This window comes from Colletes latitarsis, chromosome 3, assembly GCF_051014445.1.
Source record: "Colletes latitarsis isolate SP2378_abdomen chromosome 3, iyColLati1, whole genome shotgun sequence".
Taxonomy (NCBI): Eukaryota; Metazoa; Arthropoda; class Insecta; order Hymenoptera; family Colletidae; genus Colletes; species Colletes latitarsis.
The window spans coordinates 40,575,682-40,595,764 of NC_135136.1; the positions used below are offsets into that span (position 1 = coordinate 40,575,682).

The window sequence follows — 20,083 nt, forward strand, 5'->3', positions numbered from 1 at the left end:
GATAGCTTCCAAGTGTTGTCAAATAACCATGTAGCGAGCACTTAAACAAATACAAATTATTCTTATTTTGGGGTGATTTTTCTTCCTGAAAAAAATGTCGTACATGCTTATAAGATGAATAAACACATCTACAAAGTCTCAGTACAAAACAGCCTACCTATCATTAAAAAAAAAATCACAAAAAAGGGCCGTAGAATTGACAGTCTAGGCAGCAATGCCTCCTTAGAACAGTTGGAAAATGGAAAGATCAAGGAATGAGGAGGACAAAGAATCGTAGAGTAGGATGTAAAAATAGGAAAAGTCGTATAGGAGTGGTAATCGTGGAATCTAAGAATGAGGAGGCGCAGGAAGTCCAGGGTCGGCAAAAAGCGTCGATCTTCGGATTCGTCGAAAGTGCAATTCCCCCGGTTTTCCAGTTTTTTCGGCAGGCCTGGTCGGAAGGCCGGCGTTTCCAGGGCAGAAAAAGTTAATAGCGTGGAGAAATTAGCCGTGGCGGGGAGGGGTGGTGAGGATCGTTGATCGGGGGTTGCGTTTCGGTGGGGTGTTCTGCACAGATGCAGCGATAGCAACAGTTCGGTGTCGGCTCGTTCAGACAGGAGGCCACATATGAGCTCGGAGCCACGGCATCGTATGGGCTTGACTCACACGCATCACGCGCAGTCATCCATCATTGTCAGTCACTTCACTGACACAGCCGTTCGTCCGGTCTACGGACGCGCGTACGGGACTCTCTCGATTCGTGACTCTTCGTCTCTCCTCCGTGTGTTCTGATTTCCCGCGAAACCGACACGCTGGAACCCATAACTTTACGCTGTTACCGATCTTCGATGTACTTACCGAGCAAAAATTCCTTGCACCGTTTATCGAAATGCGACTGCAAGGTCGACGAGAGCGTGGCTTGCTAAATCAATTAAGTCGAAGATAAGCAGCGTCGACTTTCGTCTTGAAATTGATTGATCGAAAATGGCAGTACGCGGCGATCTCTCGTTACTCGAGTATTTGGATTTCGAGCACGGTTTTGGGGCGTTTCGACGCGGTGCACGACGAGAAAGGGCCACGGGCGCCTCAAAGAGCGCGATTTTCGGCGACGGCGCACAATTTGCGCGCGCAAATCAATTTTAATAGGGTGATAAATGCGGCGCATCGCTCCGGTAAAATATGGATCCAGCACGACGCGAGAGGGCCGCGCTAAAAATAATATTTCAGTTCGATTGCTCTGATATTTCGAGTCATCCATCATCGTCGCTTCCTTCGTCGACGCCGGTGCTCGCAGGAAACGGCGATCCAAATACATACATTTCAGCAGCCTCCGCTTTCCGAGTATGGCCACGATTTTCCATACAAAATTCAGACGTTTTCCCCGATGTTCCGTCAGAATATTTTGATCGACCCGTCAGTCGCGCGATATCGTCCGGAAAAACGAGGAAAAACGTCGTTTCTGCTCGCGTACCGAACGCTTGGAAAATGTTTTCCGCGTCTTTCTAAGATTCTTTATGAATCCTCGAATATCGAAACAAATTTTTGGAACGTAGGAAACGGAGACAAGCTAGTGGCCAAAGAAAAGACAAGTCCACTTTTAAGTTTGGTACGACCTGTATTTTGCGTCGGTGAACGAATGTACACGTGTGTGTGATGATCACGTAATTTTCTCGATCGAGGATCGCGTCCCCGCGGAAATCGTACATTCAGAATAATCAATGTGTGTGACGTGTGTGTACGTGTGTTCGTGTGAATGTGTACGGTTACCGTAAGCGCGCTATGTACAAAGAAGTCCTCGTGTAAACAACCACGGCTCCTAATGATTTATACAAACCAGACGACGGCGTATTAAATATTATTCCCGCTGTTCAGGTGAAAATCAAAGATACACGTCCGCTAGCTACGCTTATCTCGTATTTTAACTATTCGGTTGATGACGACGATCTTTATTTGGTTCGCTTAAAGTAGAGCCTACGGAGTCTGGAGAAAATTAATTGCTCGTCCGTGGCTTACGTTATATTTCGAACAGACAATCGAGCACAAAATCGAGGGAGCCACGAACGAACCGATTGATTCTGTCCAGACTGCAGTAGAAATTACGATCGGAAACGCGCACGGCCCGTGAGAAAAGCGATCGGATTTTCTTTAAAAAGCGTCGCGCGAAACGTTCCGACGCGTTTGTCTCGTTAACCCTAAGAGAAATAAAAATGTATCCCGTGTACAGTAAAAAATAAACATCGTTAAAATTAACGATCCCCGAGCGTACATAACTAAAAGACGCTCGACGTCGAACGGAAATCGCCGACGAGCGAAATTAAACGTCGGAGAAGTTTGGAAATGTTTTCTTTTCGCGAAACGTTCGCGAATGGTACCTTTACGAGCGCACTTCGCCTCGTCCCTGACGCGAGTCAGGGTCAAGGGAATGCCGGGGCTTATCAGAGTAGGCAGTTACACGATTATTTTCTGTCTTGTGATTAAAAACTAACGCATTGCACCTTATGCTCGCCCGTCTCAGCCTCGGTGTTCTCTAACGACGACGATCCGCGTTCTCGTGGAAGTCTCGTTAAAGTAAATCGGTTATATGTACACGCGTTGTCTCGCTATCGATTATTGCTCGCGAATCTACAGCCACCCTCGTCGACGTACCAGGCTTTGCGATACGCAAATACTTTCCTCCGACTCGTGGTGTCCATTTTGCGCGGCTCCGTACTCGCGACGACATGGCGCCGTCCACGAAACGGCGCCTCGATCGACTGTACACGCACCCCGACACATCGAAATCGCGCTCGCGTCGGAAACATTGCACTTTGCACCACGTGAGAATTCGAAATCTAAACTATTTACACGCACGTTGATCGCGCTGTTCCGTTTCAATCGGATCGGAGCTCACTTTCCGTCCGGTCTCGCGCGTCGCGACGTCGAACGATTCATTGTTTACGGACGGAGGCGTCGGCTAGGCTATTGTCACTCGTTCACTGGAATTATTGCACCGACGCTGTTGCTTGGACGTATTTTTTCGAAGACTCGAGAAAGCCTCTTCACACCAAACCGATGAGTCGCACGTTTATAGAGTTTCAATCGGAGTAACTCGATTTGTGAGAAACGGTAGACAGGTGCCTCTAATTCTTTTCTGTTTCGCATTTGTTGCTATACTCGAAACAGCGAGCAAGTCGTACTTTTTTTTTATATTGTAAGGGATGAAACACATCCCCAAAAGTAAGATACTTCCGGAGGAGCTAAAACATTTAATTCTTCACCCTTAAGTGGATTATCGGGGCCCTCCACAAATTTAAACTAACTCGATGTAATTATTTGAAAATTTATGTAATCCTTCACTAGTTCCTTATTTTTCAAATGCTTTCCATTTGGTAAAAATCAACATTAAGTAAAATAATTCAATTCAGATCGAGAGTCCACTTAATGTTAAAGAAAATAAATCTAGATAGGACTTTTGAATTTCAACGTGTCTGTAAAAATAAGTTCCAGTTGTCTAAAAACAAAATTTCGTTTTCGTGGACAATTCGAGGGGCTTGCTCTGGCAGTCAATGTGTTCATTCAATTTTCCGAGTACCGCAACACACGTGAAACCGAAATTAATCATAAAGGGACACTTGCCAAGCGTTTCTCGTTGCGTTCAGATTGCTTTGTCGAAGATGCAGGTCTATCTGCATCCTGAACGTAACCAGAATCGCGGGAGTCCACCGGAATCGAACTCTCTCGTTTCGAAACGTACAGTCGTTGCACTCGCGTCGACTTCCCGGGTTCGTTAGCGCGAATCTCGATCGTTCACTGTACTATGTACACAAATCACAATGCTTGGTGGTCGGTTTAGTAGAGCGCGTTGAGCAGACCCTGCTCGTCGCTCCAGTCCAGCTGACAAGGATTCTCCGTCTCGTGAACTCAGCTGAGCTGATAGTACTCCGGCGCGAAGTCGTTCGCTAGATTCGTGAGGAAGTTGAAGTCCGAGGAGCTGTTACTGTTGTCGGCGGACGGGGGTGGGGCAGCACCGTGGACGGGATCCCCGTAAAAATTGCCATAATTTCCGTAAGAGTCACCGTTGCCCTCAGCTTGGCCCGCGCTACCCGGTGGAGTGATCACAGCCGCGGTTGCAGCCGCGATGGCGGTGGCAGTGGTGGTCATCCCGGGCGCGGGGAACGGGTCAGGCGAGGATACGTAGCTGTTGGGAATGTTGGACGCCTCGCCGCCCTGGTGGACGTGCAACTGACTGGTCTGCTCGTAATAGGCGTTCGGATGACACTTGTTCCCCGCTCTGTAATCGCCGGAGCTGGGATGCATGGGCGGTTGATGGGCGACGTAGCCCTCCGCTGTGTGCTGCTGCTGGTGTTGATGTTGCTGCTGGATATCGTTGTAGTAGTGTTGACCAGTCTGAACAGACACAGCGGCGTGTCCGTGGGAGGCTAGATTCTCGCTGGTTCCATGGTAGTTCCCGCTGGCAGGGTATCCGTAGTTCCCAGGAGCCATGTAGCCTTCCGTGGACTGATCGTGTTGAGCAGAGTAGCCTTGGCTGGGTCCGTAGGTGTTGTTGGCTTGCATGCCCCTGTGATAGGAGGAATGATAAGGTGGTCCAGCTTGAGGGTACCCGTTGTACTCGCCGCCAGCGTTAGGGTACTGGTTCTGCTGTTGGTGGAACTGCATGTTGGCGTTGTACATCGTCCTGGAGGCGCTGCTGGTCGTCCCGCGAACGTGATGCCCGACCCTGGAGCCCAGCACTTGGTTCTGCCTCGTGTACAGCGGATGCACCTCGCCCGGATAGGAGATCCTGGGTTGTTGATAGCTGTCTCGGGAACAGTAGGTGCTCTGTGACTGCGTTTGCTGAGTGGCCGCGGGTACGGCTTGTCGGTTAGGCACTCCGTTCCTGTAGTCGACGGCGGACGTCGTCTGGTAGACGCTCTGCTGCTGGAAATGGGCTTGCTGGTTGCTGGCGATGTTCCTGGCGGCGTGGGGCGACATGGTGCCGGCGTTCGTAGATCCGTGCATCATAGGCGCGGCCACCGAGCTGGTCGACGACGGGGAGCTCCTGGGTCGTTGCATGTAGGCCGCGTGGGTGGCCTGGATTCCTAGGGGGCTGCCTTGCTGGAGCTGTACGGACACCGGGGTACCTGGTGTCGAGGACGGTGTCAAGCTTCTCGTCGAGTTCTGGCCAGGTAGGACAGGTGTGCTGACCGTCGAGTCGGGCATCGCCAGGAGGACGCCGTTACTGTTCACCGAGCAGAGCTCCTTCGTGCTGGCCGACGGGGACTTCTTGCTGACGGAGATCTGCTGTTTCCCGGGGTTAGGGCTCTTGTGGCCGCTCTCCACCTTGACCCGGACGTCGCTGGACAGCTTCTTGCTGGCCACGCTCGGCGACGTGACCTCGCTGCCGTCCTGGGACCTCGAGTCGTCGTCCGCTATCATCTTCTCGAAGGAGCTGGACACGCTGTTCGTGCTACCGACGCTGCTGGCGCCGTTGCTGTTCGCGTTGAAGCCCGGGTTGCTGTTGTTGTTGTTGTTCGTGGCGCTTGGCGTATTATTGTTGTTGTTGGTGCCGCGACAACCGGAGGAACCGAGCTCCGTCACGTCGCCGGACAGGGTGCTGCCCACGTCGCTCACGCCAGAGATATCACAGTTGTGGCAGCTCTTCTTCTCGTCCCCGTCGATCGCCAGCAGCTTCTCGGCCTTGGACTTCTCCATGCCGTCGGACGTGGAGCCATCCTTCTCGTCGCCGTCCTCCTTGCTCAGCGTCTGCCTCTTGTGCTTCATCCGCCGGTTTTGGAACCACACTTTCACCTGCAATCAAGACGGGTTCCGCTCGTGGTAGTTGCGAGAACGGGCGTGCTCTCGCGCGCGATCTCGTTGTTCTCACCTGCCTTTCCGTGAGGTCCAGGGACGCAGCGATCTCTATTCTTCGCGGCCGGCAGAGGTACTTGTTGAAGTGGAACTCCTTCTCCAATTCCAGGAGCTGCGTGTTCGTGTAGGCCGTCCGCAGCCTCCTCGGCAGACCATTCTCTGGAAAACGAACAAGTTATTCTTCGTTTCTCCCGAATGATATACGCTCGCCTCGGAAAATCAGTTGACACGCCTTCCGTGGATACGTTTCTTGTTATAGAAACGATGGAAACACTAGTTTTCTATTTTACTTTGTTGCAAAGTGACTTGCGAGAGACGTTATTTAACCCTTAAGTGGACTCGTAATTACAGTAAATTGGAAATCAGCTTTTCTCTAAAGTCTTTAAAAAATAACGAACTAATAGAGGATTACATAGATTTTCAAATAATTATGTTTACATATATTAAATAATTGTTTAAACTCGCAGAGGACTGCAGCGGCCCTAGTAATCCATTTAAGGGTTAATATCGTGATAGTTTATTTTAGTTTGACACAATGATTTTCGTTTTATTTTGGTCTCTAGAATCTCCCATTAAAATTTTTACTTTCGATGTAATCTGAAAACGTGGACTTTTTAATATCTTCGTCAACTTTGAAAATAATCTGATGGTTTCGGCGAGACAGTCGGTGTTACGGCAAAGCCAAATTATCCTGCAAACTTTTAGTAGATCGCATGTTTTAATGTATGCAATTTCGTTACATCTCCGCGTTTCTTCCTGTTTCGCTGAATTCCTCGCGAAGCGTGAAACCCCTTATCGAATCTTGAATCTGGAATTTCGAATGTTTGCCTCAAGAAGGCACAATGAATGTTGCTGGTAGGCTGAAGCAGAATACTGATACGAAATCTTGATGAAACTCCTGCCGTTCGGAATGGAAAAGACACGGTCTACTAATAGACGTAACAGTTATGTCTAACAATTAAATAGTCAACTAATTAAAGCGGATTTAAATTTACAACGAATCGTGTGTTTGTTGCACGATATCGCAGGAAGCATAAACCATATCTTGGCAATTCGTTTGGAGTCTCCTTAGAATTTCCTCGAGTCATTGATATTTTTAATTTGCCTTTATTAAGGTTTTACTAGTTAATATTCAACTCGGCGTTAGTATGCTTCGAAATGAGATTTTTCAGTGCATAGAAAGATAACAAACGTGCATATTAACGATGCTAATAGTTCCAACAAGGGGTTGGATAGCATAATAAGGGAAAAAAGGAAGCTGGGACACTTTTCGTGGGAGGCATCGTGGTCTCCGTGTTTTTGCACGATTACGCCACTCGAACGGTCGCTTAATTAATGATCATTTAGGCGAATTCGAAGGGTCCCTGGTGTCTTGAGAACAATACAGGGACGCGGGAGACGCGTCGATGGGACCTGTTTCGGCGTTGTTCAGGCGAGATGCTAACCTCCTAGGCTCCTTAGAAACTTTCGTCCAAGTTCCCAGCCGGTCGGTATTCTGTGTCGATGTACGAAACATCTCGTAATTATTATCTGGTAAGAAACTTGTCGCGAGATAACGAGGGAAGCGTCGAAAGAGGAAGGGACGATAGAGACCGAAGGCTCAAAGTAACAACCCGACGATATCTCTGTGGTCACGATGCACCGGTAATCTTCGTCGTGGCGGTGTAAACAATCATTAATAGTTGGCCGGCGGTAATTACAGGAATTTTACGCGGCTCTCGGACGGAGCAATATTTCAATCAATGTCGATGATTGTGTGCGCGCGCCACACAGTCGCGATAACCGCGAACGGTTCGAATACGGGCTCGGTTAATGCAAAACGCAACCAGGGAAATATCGTCGATAAAATAACGGCGCAATTAACCCCGCGGGTTATCCAGGATCGATTTTTCCTCTCGAGGAGATCCGCGTTGCTCGGGCGATCTTCTGTTTCCCATTCACGCGATGACAAAACGCGCGTAATAACCGACGCGGAACGTTCCGAACGGTTCGCGGGAAAATTAAATCCCGGCTCCGGTCTCTGGACCGGTTCGCCTTGGACGTAATGCTCCCTTGATTGCGATTGTTCGACGTCGTTGAATAATCGAATCGTTTGTTTCAGTAACGTCGTGTCTGTTTTATCGCGGGTACCAGGCGGTTCGCAAAAACGGACAAAGACGAATGCAACGATCGTGTCCGTGCGTATTTTCTGTTTTGTAACGAGCGTTTAACGTTGCTAACAACACCGGTAAAGGTTGCAACACTTTTGATCGAGGCACAGCCATCGTCCAAATATCTAAATACACAATGGCGTAAAAAGAAGAATGGCGAACAATTTGCTTCCCGGGTGAAAAAGACTCCCATTAACGAAACCGATCAATCTTCTCCGGGTGAAAATCTTTTCGACGAGACCGGAGTGTCCTTTCGAAAAGGAACAATTCGAATTATCCCGGACAATCCGTCGATTCGAGCGCTATGACCGATCGTCCGCCACCTGGACATCCTATACACGGGGTTGTTGCACTTTTTCTTTGTTTTTTTTTCTGTTTATTTCGAACCGCCGTATCAGACGGGGAGAAAAAAGCGCCGTAGAGAGAGGGTGTCTTCGTTTCGGAGGGTTGAGATGCTAAACTACCCCATGGCGTGCGAGTGGATCCAGGGGTGGTTCGACGACTGGGATGAGTCGTCGGGGGTTAAGGGAGAGGGACGCGGACGGGCAGCAGGGTCGGAAAAAGAAGGACGAGTCGAAGACGGAGCACGAAGGGAGGTTTTAAGGGGGGATGATGGAGGGAAAGAGGATGACGAGAGGGTGGGTGCAGCGGGGCAAAGTCTGCACGTGGAGTTTTCATAGAGTAAAAGTGGACGGGGTGGAAGTATCGCGTGAGCGACACGGCCCTTATCGATATTTCTATCTCGGGATTTGCTGCGGGAATCCGTCGATACTCCGAATCCTCTCGCGAACAATGCCCTATCGGTGCATTTTTATCTATGTAATATGTTTTTTGTCCGTCCAGAGTTGCGTTCAAACCATTTAAATTCCACTTGTGCCTCGCGTTAGCGAGACTAGGTATAAACGTGGTGTTCTCAGGGTTAAGAACACAGTAATATTTGAAACATAATTATTGAAACCGAATGGCCGCTGGAGGGACGAGGGCGATGGGGGATGAAGAGAGAGGGTGGCGTGCTCGAAACTCGGCAAATCCCGCGCGCGGGCTTTTCAGAGGATAAGGGTGGTTTTCGTGGGGAAGGGGGGACGAGATGGAAGTATCGCGTGATTGACGTGGGCCTCATCAGCATTTCGGTCTCGCGATTGGCTGGACGGACCTGTCAATCAGCCGATATTCCACGCCTATTGGTCGTGTCTCGTAACCGGTGTAGTCTGTCGTCCCTTTTCCAAAGGGCTGATTCTCGCGTAGGGCGAGGAAAGCCCGCTGTTGCGAATCTTTATACTTTCACTGTCGAGGCAGAACTGTTTCGAACAAAGTCAGGAGAACGTCGAGGGAATAGGAAAGATTTCTTGACGCCAGGGCTATAAAAAATGAACTCGATTGGTTCTATAGATTCGATAGAACCGGTTGTCGAGGATCATTTTGCGTAATGGGAAAGGTTCGAAGACGAGCTGCTTTAAACGATAATGTTTAGAAGGAAATATACTGGAATTAGTCGAGTGTCGTATTACCGTCGAATAATGATCAGTATCTCGTATAAAAATGTAATTGACGAGTCAATTTTTGTGGACGTTCCGGGGGTAGGGGACCCAATATTGCTAATGTGTAGACTTCCAGTGTTGGGACATGCGAAAGATTATAAAAAAAAACGAGAAACGTTGTACGCTGAAAGGAGAGAAAGGAGGATAATGATGAAACGATGGACAAGAAATTCCTGATATAAACTGCCGAGGTGAAAGCCATTAACCTTTTGCACTGCGTGTGTTTTTTCAGTCACTAGAAATAAATGATGTTCTATGCTAAGTCTGCCCGCAAGACGTATCGCTGTATGCGACTTTTGTGTACGGGTGAACAAACTGAATGGAGTCCTAAATTGGTAAACAAATAATAAGTGTGCCTTGGCGATCGTTTAATTGTTTTTTATCCTGCTTTTTGTGCTCGCTAGAGAACATATTAGTTATCGATGATGCAAGAGTCTCTGGGAAATAATCAGTGGGCGTACGATTTGCACGAAAATGGAATTCTCGATCATTATTCGGATGCTGAGTTAGACGAGGAAAAGCCTAAATGGACCTTTTGTGTAACTATTCGCGTGGTAGACCGAAATAGTTGCAAGAATTGCTTTGTAAATCTTTTGTTCTTTGATTCGGGGCGAAAATATATCCGCGAGGTTCTCATTCCTGCCACGAGTGGTGGGGGAATGACGAACTGTCAGGCTGGAGCTAGAACGAAGAGTCGTGGAGTGAAGGGTCTGCGTTAAGGTACACGCGACGCCGAAATAGAATTCGTATTTTCGAATACTGTGACACGTTCTTGTAACACCGGCCTCTCTAGTTAGCCCGATGAAAACACCTTGCAAGAAAAATCGCCACTCTTCCGTTGCGACCCGAATTAGACCAGGGGCCACGGAGAACCCTTGCCTCAAGATCGTTATTTTCTTTTTATAGCCAGAAAATATATTTCAGATAAAAGAGTATTTTTAAAATATACTTTGTCGCTTCCATCAAGCAGGGAATGTATGGAAGAGTCGATTCAGAATTTGCAAAACTCGAAATATCCATAGTGAATCCTAGGGATGCGAACGAGCGTTTGATAGGCGGATAGTTAATCGGACCTAACTGGCGCTGAGAGTTCTTTTCTCGTATCGGTTAAACAGACTTTCATATTTTTCTCTGGTCCATAAATCAAACGTCCTTTCTACAATAATTTATCCCTGGCATATTAATAATTATCCATTATCTAATTGATCAATGTCCAACTGGTTCTCCCGGGAGATCCTTTCTAGGCGTTTTCGGAGTTTTAACGATTCTTAAAATAGTTAATCAGATGCACTTTCGGCGGACTCTGATCGAGCAAAATTTAATCATTTAACCGGCCTCGAGTCTGCTAGAATTCTCATTAATTTTTCAAAGATTAATCATTTCGTTTTTATTAAAGTACAGAAACAATCGAGAACCTTGGATCTGAACAAAAAGGGTTAGAAACTTGAAATCTAGGGAAGAGTTTAGGTAAATATTATGTACTAACAATTGGGTAGTAACTCTTGCTCGACCAACGCTGTAGGACGAACGCTTCGGGTTTAAAATAGTCGCAGTGGGGGGGAAAATCGGCGAAAAAGTTGCTGGCTGGATAACATTATTAAAATAACAGTGGTCTTGTTAGTCGAACGCAGTGGGTTCGTCAGTCATCGAGTGGATAAAAGTCTGTTCTCGTGGCGATGCCGTCGGCCGTCGCTTGGCACATCCTCTTCGAAATAACAGTATACAGGGTGTTCGGTCAACCCTGAGAAAAATTTTAATGGGAGATTCTAGAGGTCAAAATAAGACGAAAATCAAGAATACTAATTTGTTCATGGAGGCTTCGTTAAAAAGTTATTAACGTTTAAAGTTCCGCCCCTTCTGAATTTTTTTCTCAAAAATGCGCAGGATTTCGAGGGTATGTCTATTGACCAAAAATGATTATAATTGACCCCTCTAGCTAAAAATAATTTTTTTAGAACGATTTGAAACTTTTTAATTTTGTCGAAAAATTTCACATCTCGAATTTTTTTCTCAAAACTGATTTGGATTTCCAGGGTATGTCTAATGACTAAAAATGATTGTAATTGACCCCCGCAACCAAAAATAATTTTTCCAGAACGATTTGAAATTTTTGAATTTAATTGTTAATAACTTTTTAACGGAGCCTCTATCAATAAATTGGTATTCTTGATTTTCGTCTTATTTTGGCCTCTAGAATCCCCCATTAAAATTTTTCCCAGGGGTGGCCGAACACCCTGTATGTTTCTCTTCGGGAACGAGATCCATCCAATTGTTTTTGCTTTTTACTTTCGTGAATTCGTAAGAAGAACTCATCCCTTTACTCCTTCATTGACTGTCGTAATATAATTTTTCTCTCGTGAATTTGTAATTATCAATTTGCTCCCATTGGAAGATTCAGTAGGATCAAATAGAAATTAGACTGCCGCGGGCAAATCTGCGTTATTACGCGTTATGATAATAGTCCTGTCGTCGGAGCATAATCGCGCCCCTATCGAAGGAACAGGAGGGACAGTGTACCGGAGGATTATCGTCGATTTCCACGTTCCACGTCCTCTTAATCCAACGGCCCTTCGCGTAACACTTTCACAGTGAATGAAAAGTCCATCAGTACATTCAACAGGATCAAATCCTCTCGTGCAGAAGAGATTTTGCTTCTTTTCATCGGAGTACTATTCGCTTAAATATTTCTAAACATTGCTAACATCTCCCAAGAACTTATTTGCGATCTGGAAAGCTCAGTTGTCGACTCGATTCCTTTTCTTTCGAAGACGTATTTATCAATACTTTACCAACGAGTTTCACTTCTCGGTTTAATGCAAGATGAGCAACGATTTGCTTGTGGGACGATCCGATATTTAGATTAATTCTAAAATTGAAATGTTAAATAAATTTGAATAGGACGAGGTTTGGCCAAGCTACGAAAATAAATACCGAAGAGAAATTTTAATCCATGCAGTTTACAATTGTCTAAAATCGAAGTTTTGGTCTCGTAAAGAGTTGTATGGTTTTTGTGTGTCGGTCAACGTGTTAATAGAGGAGTTAGATAGATGGTGGTCCACGCCACGAGCGATCCTCGTTCTCGGGTCCAGGTTCTCTCGTTCCTTCTTCGCTGTCTGCGTTAGTTCGGCGGGCCAGTTCCCTATAGACAGGTGGGAAGGGTCACATGATGGCCGTCTTTGTAATTTGTCTTTTGTTTCCCCCGCGTCTTAGCCCGCGGGAAGAAAACTTGCGGGGTAGAACAAAGGACGGAAAGAGCCGGTCTCTCTATCGACTGACGCGAACAAGAGAGCCGCTTCCTTCTCCCTTCTGGTCGGCTCGTTTTCTCTCCACCTCCTCGGCATCGAGGCCCGTTGTCGGCGTAAACGTATGAAAAATGAGTGACGAGAGTTCGAAACAAACGAGAGGACAGCCCGGTTCCGTGTTTCGTTACAGGTAGAGTCCCGTCCAAGGGTAATCGATAACCCCTCGATCGTCTCCGGGGCCACTTTCGACGTTCTGGATCTCTCCACCTGGACGTCCAGTTTCTGTTTACCCCTAGATTTCAAACGTCAATCTGTTCTCGATGATCTCTGGATCAACTCTGTGTTGAAAATATTCTGTGACTGTTTTAATATCGTCTTTTATCTTCGTATAAACGTACGTATTTTTTTTGGGCTATGTGATCTGTATCTCTTAACCAGTTAGCTGTGTTTGACGAGTATACTCGTCATGGAGAAGTGCCAGGATTTTTTGTCATGTCGAGTTTTATAAAATAAACCTATCTTTTTGATGCAATATTTTAACGACACTTCGAAATTCGCACTTTCAACACGGAGCGACACAGTTACCTGATTAAGGTGTTGACGCTCTAAAATTAAAACTCGTTAGACATTTTCGATCTGAAATTAGAATTAGAACTTGCATCGTGTTTGCAGTATGCATCATCTTGTCCGGAGCTGTATAATTTTCTCCGGCAATTTTTGAGGCACACGTATTTGTTCATCAATCACTTTGAGATATTTTCTGGTATTTATTCGGTCAGTAATAAATTTTATTCTCGTTGTACCGTGATATTCAATTCCAGAACCATTACACTGCCACCTCCCATTTGACGACGGTACGAGATTGCTATCCTTCCTCGAGTCGTGGTAATATCAATTAAGACAGGATCTCTTTTTATTCGTCCACATTTAAGATTTCTTTTGCATATTGGTTTTGATTTTGTCTCGGTGTGTGCTGTTGCATAATCTTGGACGGAAAAACGTACGATCGCGTCCGGCAGTTGCGAGTCTCGCGCCAACCAAAAGTCTCCAACTGTTTATAATCCCACGAACAGCAACAAACAGGATACAATATTAACCCATTGCCATCAACAGCTGCATGAGAGACGATCGGAACAGTTAGGTCCATTTATCTTTCAGACGGCCTCAATATCATTATTATTTCTCAATTACGATTGCCTTGTTGTTAAGAAATTACGGCATGTATTGTATATCGTTTTGTAGGTAATGAATCAACCCGCGTTAGGCTACGCAACGTGACGGACATTTTCGAGTAAAAATAGGACGAAAGAATCGAAATGCCAATGGGTTAATTATGATACAATGGTACGCGCTAAAGAGGTAAAATCCCAGTAGAACAACCGATACTAGAACAGACATGGATTCTTCGAACTCGTCGACTACTTTCGATTACTGCTCTCCCATCGTTGAAATTTCTCCGTATTAATAGATAAGGTTTAATATCAGCCGTTTTATCGCGTCAAATCTTCCACTTGTTCGGACAATTTCACCGTACTCATAAATCACATAGCAACGTTGATAAAAAGGAAAAACAGAAGTAGATATACAATAAAGACATTTGCAAAGATTAGTCGCTGTATTACTCGTAGGTACATTACTCTCCGGGTGTCCGGATAATTGACGTTCCACTTAACATCACTATATTGCGTAGGAACTGTACAGAACCGTGGACCCGTGTGCAACCTGGTTGCTAGTACGCTTCGACGTACGGCTGATGACGTTCTAGATAGTCTGAGCGGAGAAATTCAACGCAGTCCAAGTAACGATCGAAGAATTATTCATCGCGCGATGACGTGCTACCGGTGATTGGGTAATTTGTGGCGGATAAATCGCCGGAAGAGGCTTCGGTCGCGAGGGCAACGAAGAATCGTAAACTGCGGCTCATTACTGATTTATACGCGGAATGGAAACGGAAAGGGACACGGGGCTAAATTAAACGGCCTGCTGGCTGCAAAGGGCTCTGCTCTCCGCGTTTCACCAGCTATAATCAATTAACGGCCGAAGCAAGAACCGCGACCCACCGCACACCGACCGCAAAATATTTCCCACCTTCCGGTTACAGTTTCCCGGCAAACCAGTTGTTTCGTTAGGTTGGATAACTGACGCGAAATGACCCTCGAAAAGAGGTCCATACGAGACAAATGTCTGTAAACTACAATACAGTGTTTTTCTCGTATTCCAACTCAGAAGTTCAAAACACCGCAGTGTATTATTACGAATTCCAGAGTATCAATTTAAGTGGAAGGTAATCAGCTGGACGTTTAATTGGGCACGCATGAATTAAGTTTTGGTTCGTGAAAGGAGCTCGACTGGAGTTCCAGTCCGAGCGTATGCTAAGAGAATTACTTTCTTCGGGTGTAAACCGGCCTTTGGAGCAGGTAATGGTGGTTTACCTCGCTTTCCCTGAGATCTTTTCATCTCCCGCGATCACGCGTTTCAGAAACGGTTCGTTCTCGTTTGTACACGGAATCGCACACTGAGACGCGTTCCATTAAATTTCTATCCGACAAATCGCGCCCGACACCCAAACGTCCAGACGATTAATGCGCCCGAGCCTGTGTAAATGTTCGACAACTACTGTTTGCGATATTTATCGAGTATCCTTGCCCGTTGTAGGTGTTGCGTAACGTTGGCTATTTTTACTTTCCCAGGAATCATGGTGTATTACTCGTGTGCTCTAGATTATACGACTTCTTTGGAACGTTTGGCTATATTGCTGGCAGTTAAAGCATATATTCTTTTCGTTGGTTACGTATTGGTAGAAAATTCGATCTACTGAATCGAGAATACCAGTAGTCGTGTGTTGGTAAGCTACTGGTAGGTTTAGATATAGGAATTATGGTCTATTACTCAGGTGTTCTACATTTTGCGATTTTTTTGAGAATACGATCTAGTGAATCGAGAATACCAGTAGTCGTATGTTGGTCAGTTATCGGTAGGTCTAGTTAACAGAAATCGGCGGAAACCAGTCGAAAGGTGATCCTACTTTCACCGGGAGCAGCGAATCCTGTTCCCGGTAAACTCCAGCACGCCTCGAGTAGTTGGAAATGAGCGAGAATCGCTTGAAACCGGTATCGAGGGGGGAGGATCAACGTCTCTACTTTCGAACCAACCGCTTCCACGCGGCGGTTTCATTAGGGACCTCCCTCCGTTCGTTAGAGCAAGTTCAGCATACCACACGCGTGATGTCTCCGGAGCCATAATCCTCTATAAATTGTATGCAAGAACCGCGTAACGACATGGCGCACCTTGTTATTACCGACTTCCTCCGCGTCTCTGGCGTCTCCCGCAGACCCCTCGCGTGTCCCCTCGGCATTTTTCGCGAGGCGGTTTCTTCGTAGAATTCAAGCTCGCCGCATTAGCATAACTTCCCGTGGTTTCGTTACGTGCTGTCCGCGAGCGCACGCGCGCCGAAAAAAAAGAAAGCAAGCGCGGTAAGAGGAATCGCAAAAAAGGAAAAACGGCGCCAAAGCGACCAACGGAAAGGGGGGATGGTGCGGGCCGAGGCGGAGGTGGGCAAGACAAGGAGGTGGAAGGAGGATGGTGGTCGAAAAGGAGGAAAACCGCGACGAAAAATTAATGAAAGGGTAGAGGAAACGCGAAAAAAGCATCATCGGCAACAGCGGCGAACTCGCGAAGACACGGCAACCGCGGCGCTGCAGCTGCCTCGGCGGCCATGTTGGCCACATGCAACATGATTATGGTGGCCGCGAACCGGAGGAGAGGCCCTTCGTGCAAGAAAATTGGATGCACCGGAGAAAGAGAGAACCGACGACGACGACGACGACGTCGTCGTGTGTGAGGACGCGTGTGCGCGCGCGCCACAACACTCCACACTAGCCACACTGGCCACACTGGACGACCGAGGCCGAGTCCGAAGGCGTGCCGATGCAACCTGCAATCATCGGGGTGGAGCGACCACCTTCGACCCGTGCGTTCATCCTCGGCGCACCGCGAGGCCTTGCAGAGTACCTTCGAGCCACCTTCCCGTGTCTCTGGCGCCTTTGCGCGTTTTTCAATTCGTTTTTCCCGCCGTGCGTGCACGATATGCGCAGCCCACGATCGAACGCAGACACCGCGACCATTCGTTTTTTGGGCCCCCCCCGTTTCGCTCGATCTTGAATTTTTAGACTTTGCAACTTTTAGAGGAGTCGCAGGGGAGACAATAGTAACACTTTGACTTTGGAATACGATAACTCAAAAAGTGTGAGGGGGAGTTAGTAGAGGTAGAATATTTGTATCAAGTTTTTAACTAAGAAAACTTCGATTGTAGTTTTGTATCATATATCCAAAATTTAGATAGATTTTAACCCTTAAGTGGACTCTCAATCTCAACTGAATTATTTTTCTCAATATTGATTTTTACCAAATTGGTAAATGGAGATGAGCTTTCCTTATAGAATCAATATTAATTGAAACTTGTGGAGAGGTCCCAAAAGTCCACGTAAGGGTTAAATTATTGAACGTGTTGCAATTGCCCTGTGTTACTATTGACCCCCCCTACTCAAGAGAAAACCTAGCTCGTTTAGAGTTTTATTAGAACTTCCATTTTTCGAACGCGTATCCTGTCCTCGCAATATTTCAAAGAGACAACTAGGTGCTCCACGCGTTTCGCCATCGCTGAAACTTATTATAAATCGTAACAACTTTTTGCGCGCGTCGTTCCAGATAAATTCAATCGCGTCCGGTGCTATGACCCCCGGGAGCAGCATGCAAATAACTTCGATTAACATACTGAAACTGATTCGAATCGAAGAGAAACGACTGGTTCGAGGCACGGGGCGGGGAGGAATAGTCTCGCCCAATGCAAACGAGTAGCGCGAGAAGCGTTGTTTCTGCCATAACTCTTTCCCAGCGCGGACGATAAACAGAAACGACGTGCTCGGTCGCGTTCTTATAAAAATGTATGAACGCGTGGCCGGACCTTGGTGCCCCGGTACTCGCGTTAATTACACCTAACGGATTTATCGGCGCGGATCGCGGGTTTCAGCCGGGATCGGGAAAAAATGCGCGCGTCAAGAAGGACCCGTACGACGTCGTTTTGATTCATTGCCTGCCCGGGACGAAAATTACGGGTTGCAGACGCGAGTTCATTTTTCGATTCTATCTCCGTCGTCACGATAACAAATCCGTGCGCGGCGGCGTCGTCGCTTACGTTATGCACGAAGATTCAGCGAACACGCAACGATACACAAAACCGCGCAACACCACCGCGGCGACAGCTGTTGCTGCTACGAATCGCGGTTCGCGATTGGTTCTGGACGCCTATGAAATTACTATACGCGAGGATAGATAAACGCCGCGACGCGACCGCCGGTACCCTAATAATTCACAGTTATTTTTTGCTCGGTGATAGGCGTTGGTCGAATTGCGGCCAGGAATCGCGCGGATGCAAGGAGGAACGAAGGTGGTCGATCCGTAGGGGTAGTTTATCAAATTTTATTCAATTAAAGGCTTCTTCCATCGATTATTATCTAGTCGAAACGGAAAATTGACTAGGTACATTCGCGAGTTGCAACCGGGGCATCGATGGCTGCAAATTTGCTAGAAAGCGACGTTAGAAAGAAAATTCCTGGATGACTCGAGGAGCATCGAAGAAAGCTAATTTTACGTCGGTTGAAAAGTAAAAGAAACTTGCTCTTTCGAAAAAGAGCATCACAGCATAGCGATTTTACTTAATAGCCAGAGTACGTTGATTGTAGCAACGCGTAGCTGAATTACTACTGCAGTAGAATCGTCGTGTTTCGCGCAGACAAGGGATTCTCGACGTTCGTTACGAAGTGTAACGTTCGAATCGAACGTATAAAAAAAGGACTGAAAGCAAAATGGATTGTCGCGCATTCCCCGGTTCTCCCTTTCGATATGCGCTAATAGGCACAATTAATGTACCGTGTACCTGTAATTAGACACCGGTTCGGGGACGACTCGTACAAATCGCTGGAATTAGCGCGCGCGAAGTTTCTAGCGGTGTTATCCGCGGCTGCCAACCACTACCAACCGCTTTCATCTTGTTCACCAGCGATAATAAAAATTCTGACGAATGGGCCGCGATTGGTCATGCGTCCACGCGGTTTTCTCGTTGCTGCAACTCGATCTGCGCCAGTGCGTTGGTCGATCGGTGGCTAAACAACTGTCAACTGAAAAGTTTGCAAAAGATGCAAGTCCAGATTCTTCAAATTTTAGTTAACACTGGATTTGAAACCTTCAAGCTGTCCCCTGAAACTTTTGTTTGTCACCAAAGTGAAACATCCTTTAATTTCTATATACAGACATTTTATAACTCGTTTCTGAGGTTGTAGAAGTATTTTTAGAACTTTAATATGTGGAATTCTTTTAAACAACGAGCGCAAAACATCAAAACAATCGCAAAGATGCGTTAACAAATAGAAGAACTTTCGTTTCGATTAAAGAGAACGAGTTTGTTGGGGAACGTCAATGTTTAATGATTGAAATAAGAAAAGACGTGGTTGTCGTGTTGGCTGGAGGAGAGCAGTTCTGTAATTGGCGGCGCTTAGCGTATTCTGTTTAAACGTTCAGGAAGTATCGGTGTATCGGAAAGAATCGGGCGAAGGGTGGAAACGATACTCGAGACGAAGGGTGGCCGGTACGCAAAACGGGAGTGGTCTCCGGGGGGGATGAAAAGCGCCATCTTCCCATTAGACGCGAGATTGATTTTGCGAGAGCTCCTTCCCGTAACAGGCCGACGGTGTATCCCGATCCTCGAGCGCTAATGTGATTAAAATAATCCGACGATAATCAAAATACAAAGGGCCGACCAATTTCGGCCCAACGACTTTTCCCCCGTAATACCATTAAGACACGCCACGGTATAAAAAGCGAAATAAGGGTTTCCTTTACGAGCGGATAATCGCGCGTTTCGAGCCGATTATTAATCGGTATTGTTGACGTTCGATTTCTTTCACGACGTTAACCAGGGTTTTCGTTCCACGAACACTATCTTGCATTTATAAAATTAGAAATACATTTTATCGTATAAAATATTAAGGTCGGTAGTCGCTTACACTCGTGAAAATTTGTACTATTATTATTTTAAAGTTGCAGTTGGCAGTGAGCTTCTTGCCCAAGTTTTTTTCTCGTACAATTTATGGTTGTACGGTGACTTTTATTTCGAGGATCTTCGTGAAAGTTAACGAGTATAAGCGGTTCAATACAGTTGAGGTATCGTGCGAGGTAGTGCATTTCTTATACAATACTGCTTCAAAAGTGGTACATAACGGGTAACCCAGTTCAACACTCGCGGACACAGACTGTTTCGTACGCAGTTTTC

The 20,083-nt window shown here is 46.5% G+C and overlaps 2 protein-coding genes across 2 annotated transcripts in view; one reads left to right on the forward strand and one right to left on the reverse strand.

Moving 5' to 3' along the window:
• Positions 1-20,083, forward strand: part of LOC143340696 (uncharacterized) — a 215,054-nt gene that overhangs the window by 106,859 nt on the left and 88,112 nt on the right. The gene's annotated exons all lie outside the window — the stretch shown is intronic.
• The window catches only part of LOC143340444 (uncharacterized), a 37,805-nt gene continuing 21,150 nt past the window's right edge, over positions 3,429-20,083 (reverse strand). The window contains exons 2-3 of the mRNA XM_076762391.1: positions 5,843-5,985; positions 3,429-5,766 (exon numbers count right to left, since the gene is read on the reverse strand). Coding sequence (XP_076618506.1) covers positions 3,880-5,766; positions 5,843-5,985 — 2,030 coding nt within the window. The 3' untranslated portion in view covers positions 3,429-3,879. The remainder of the gene's footprint in view (positions 5,767-5,842; positions 5,986-20,083) is intronic.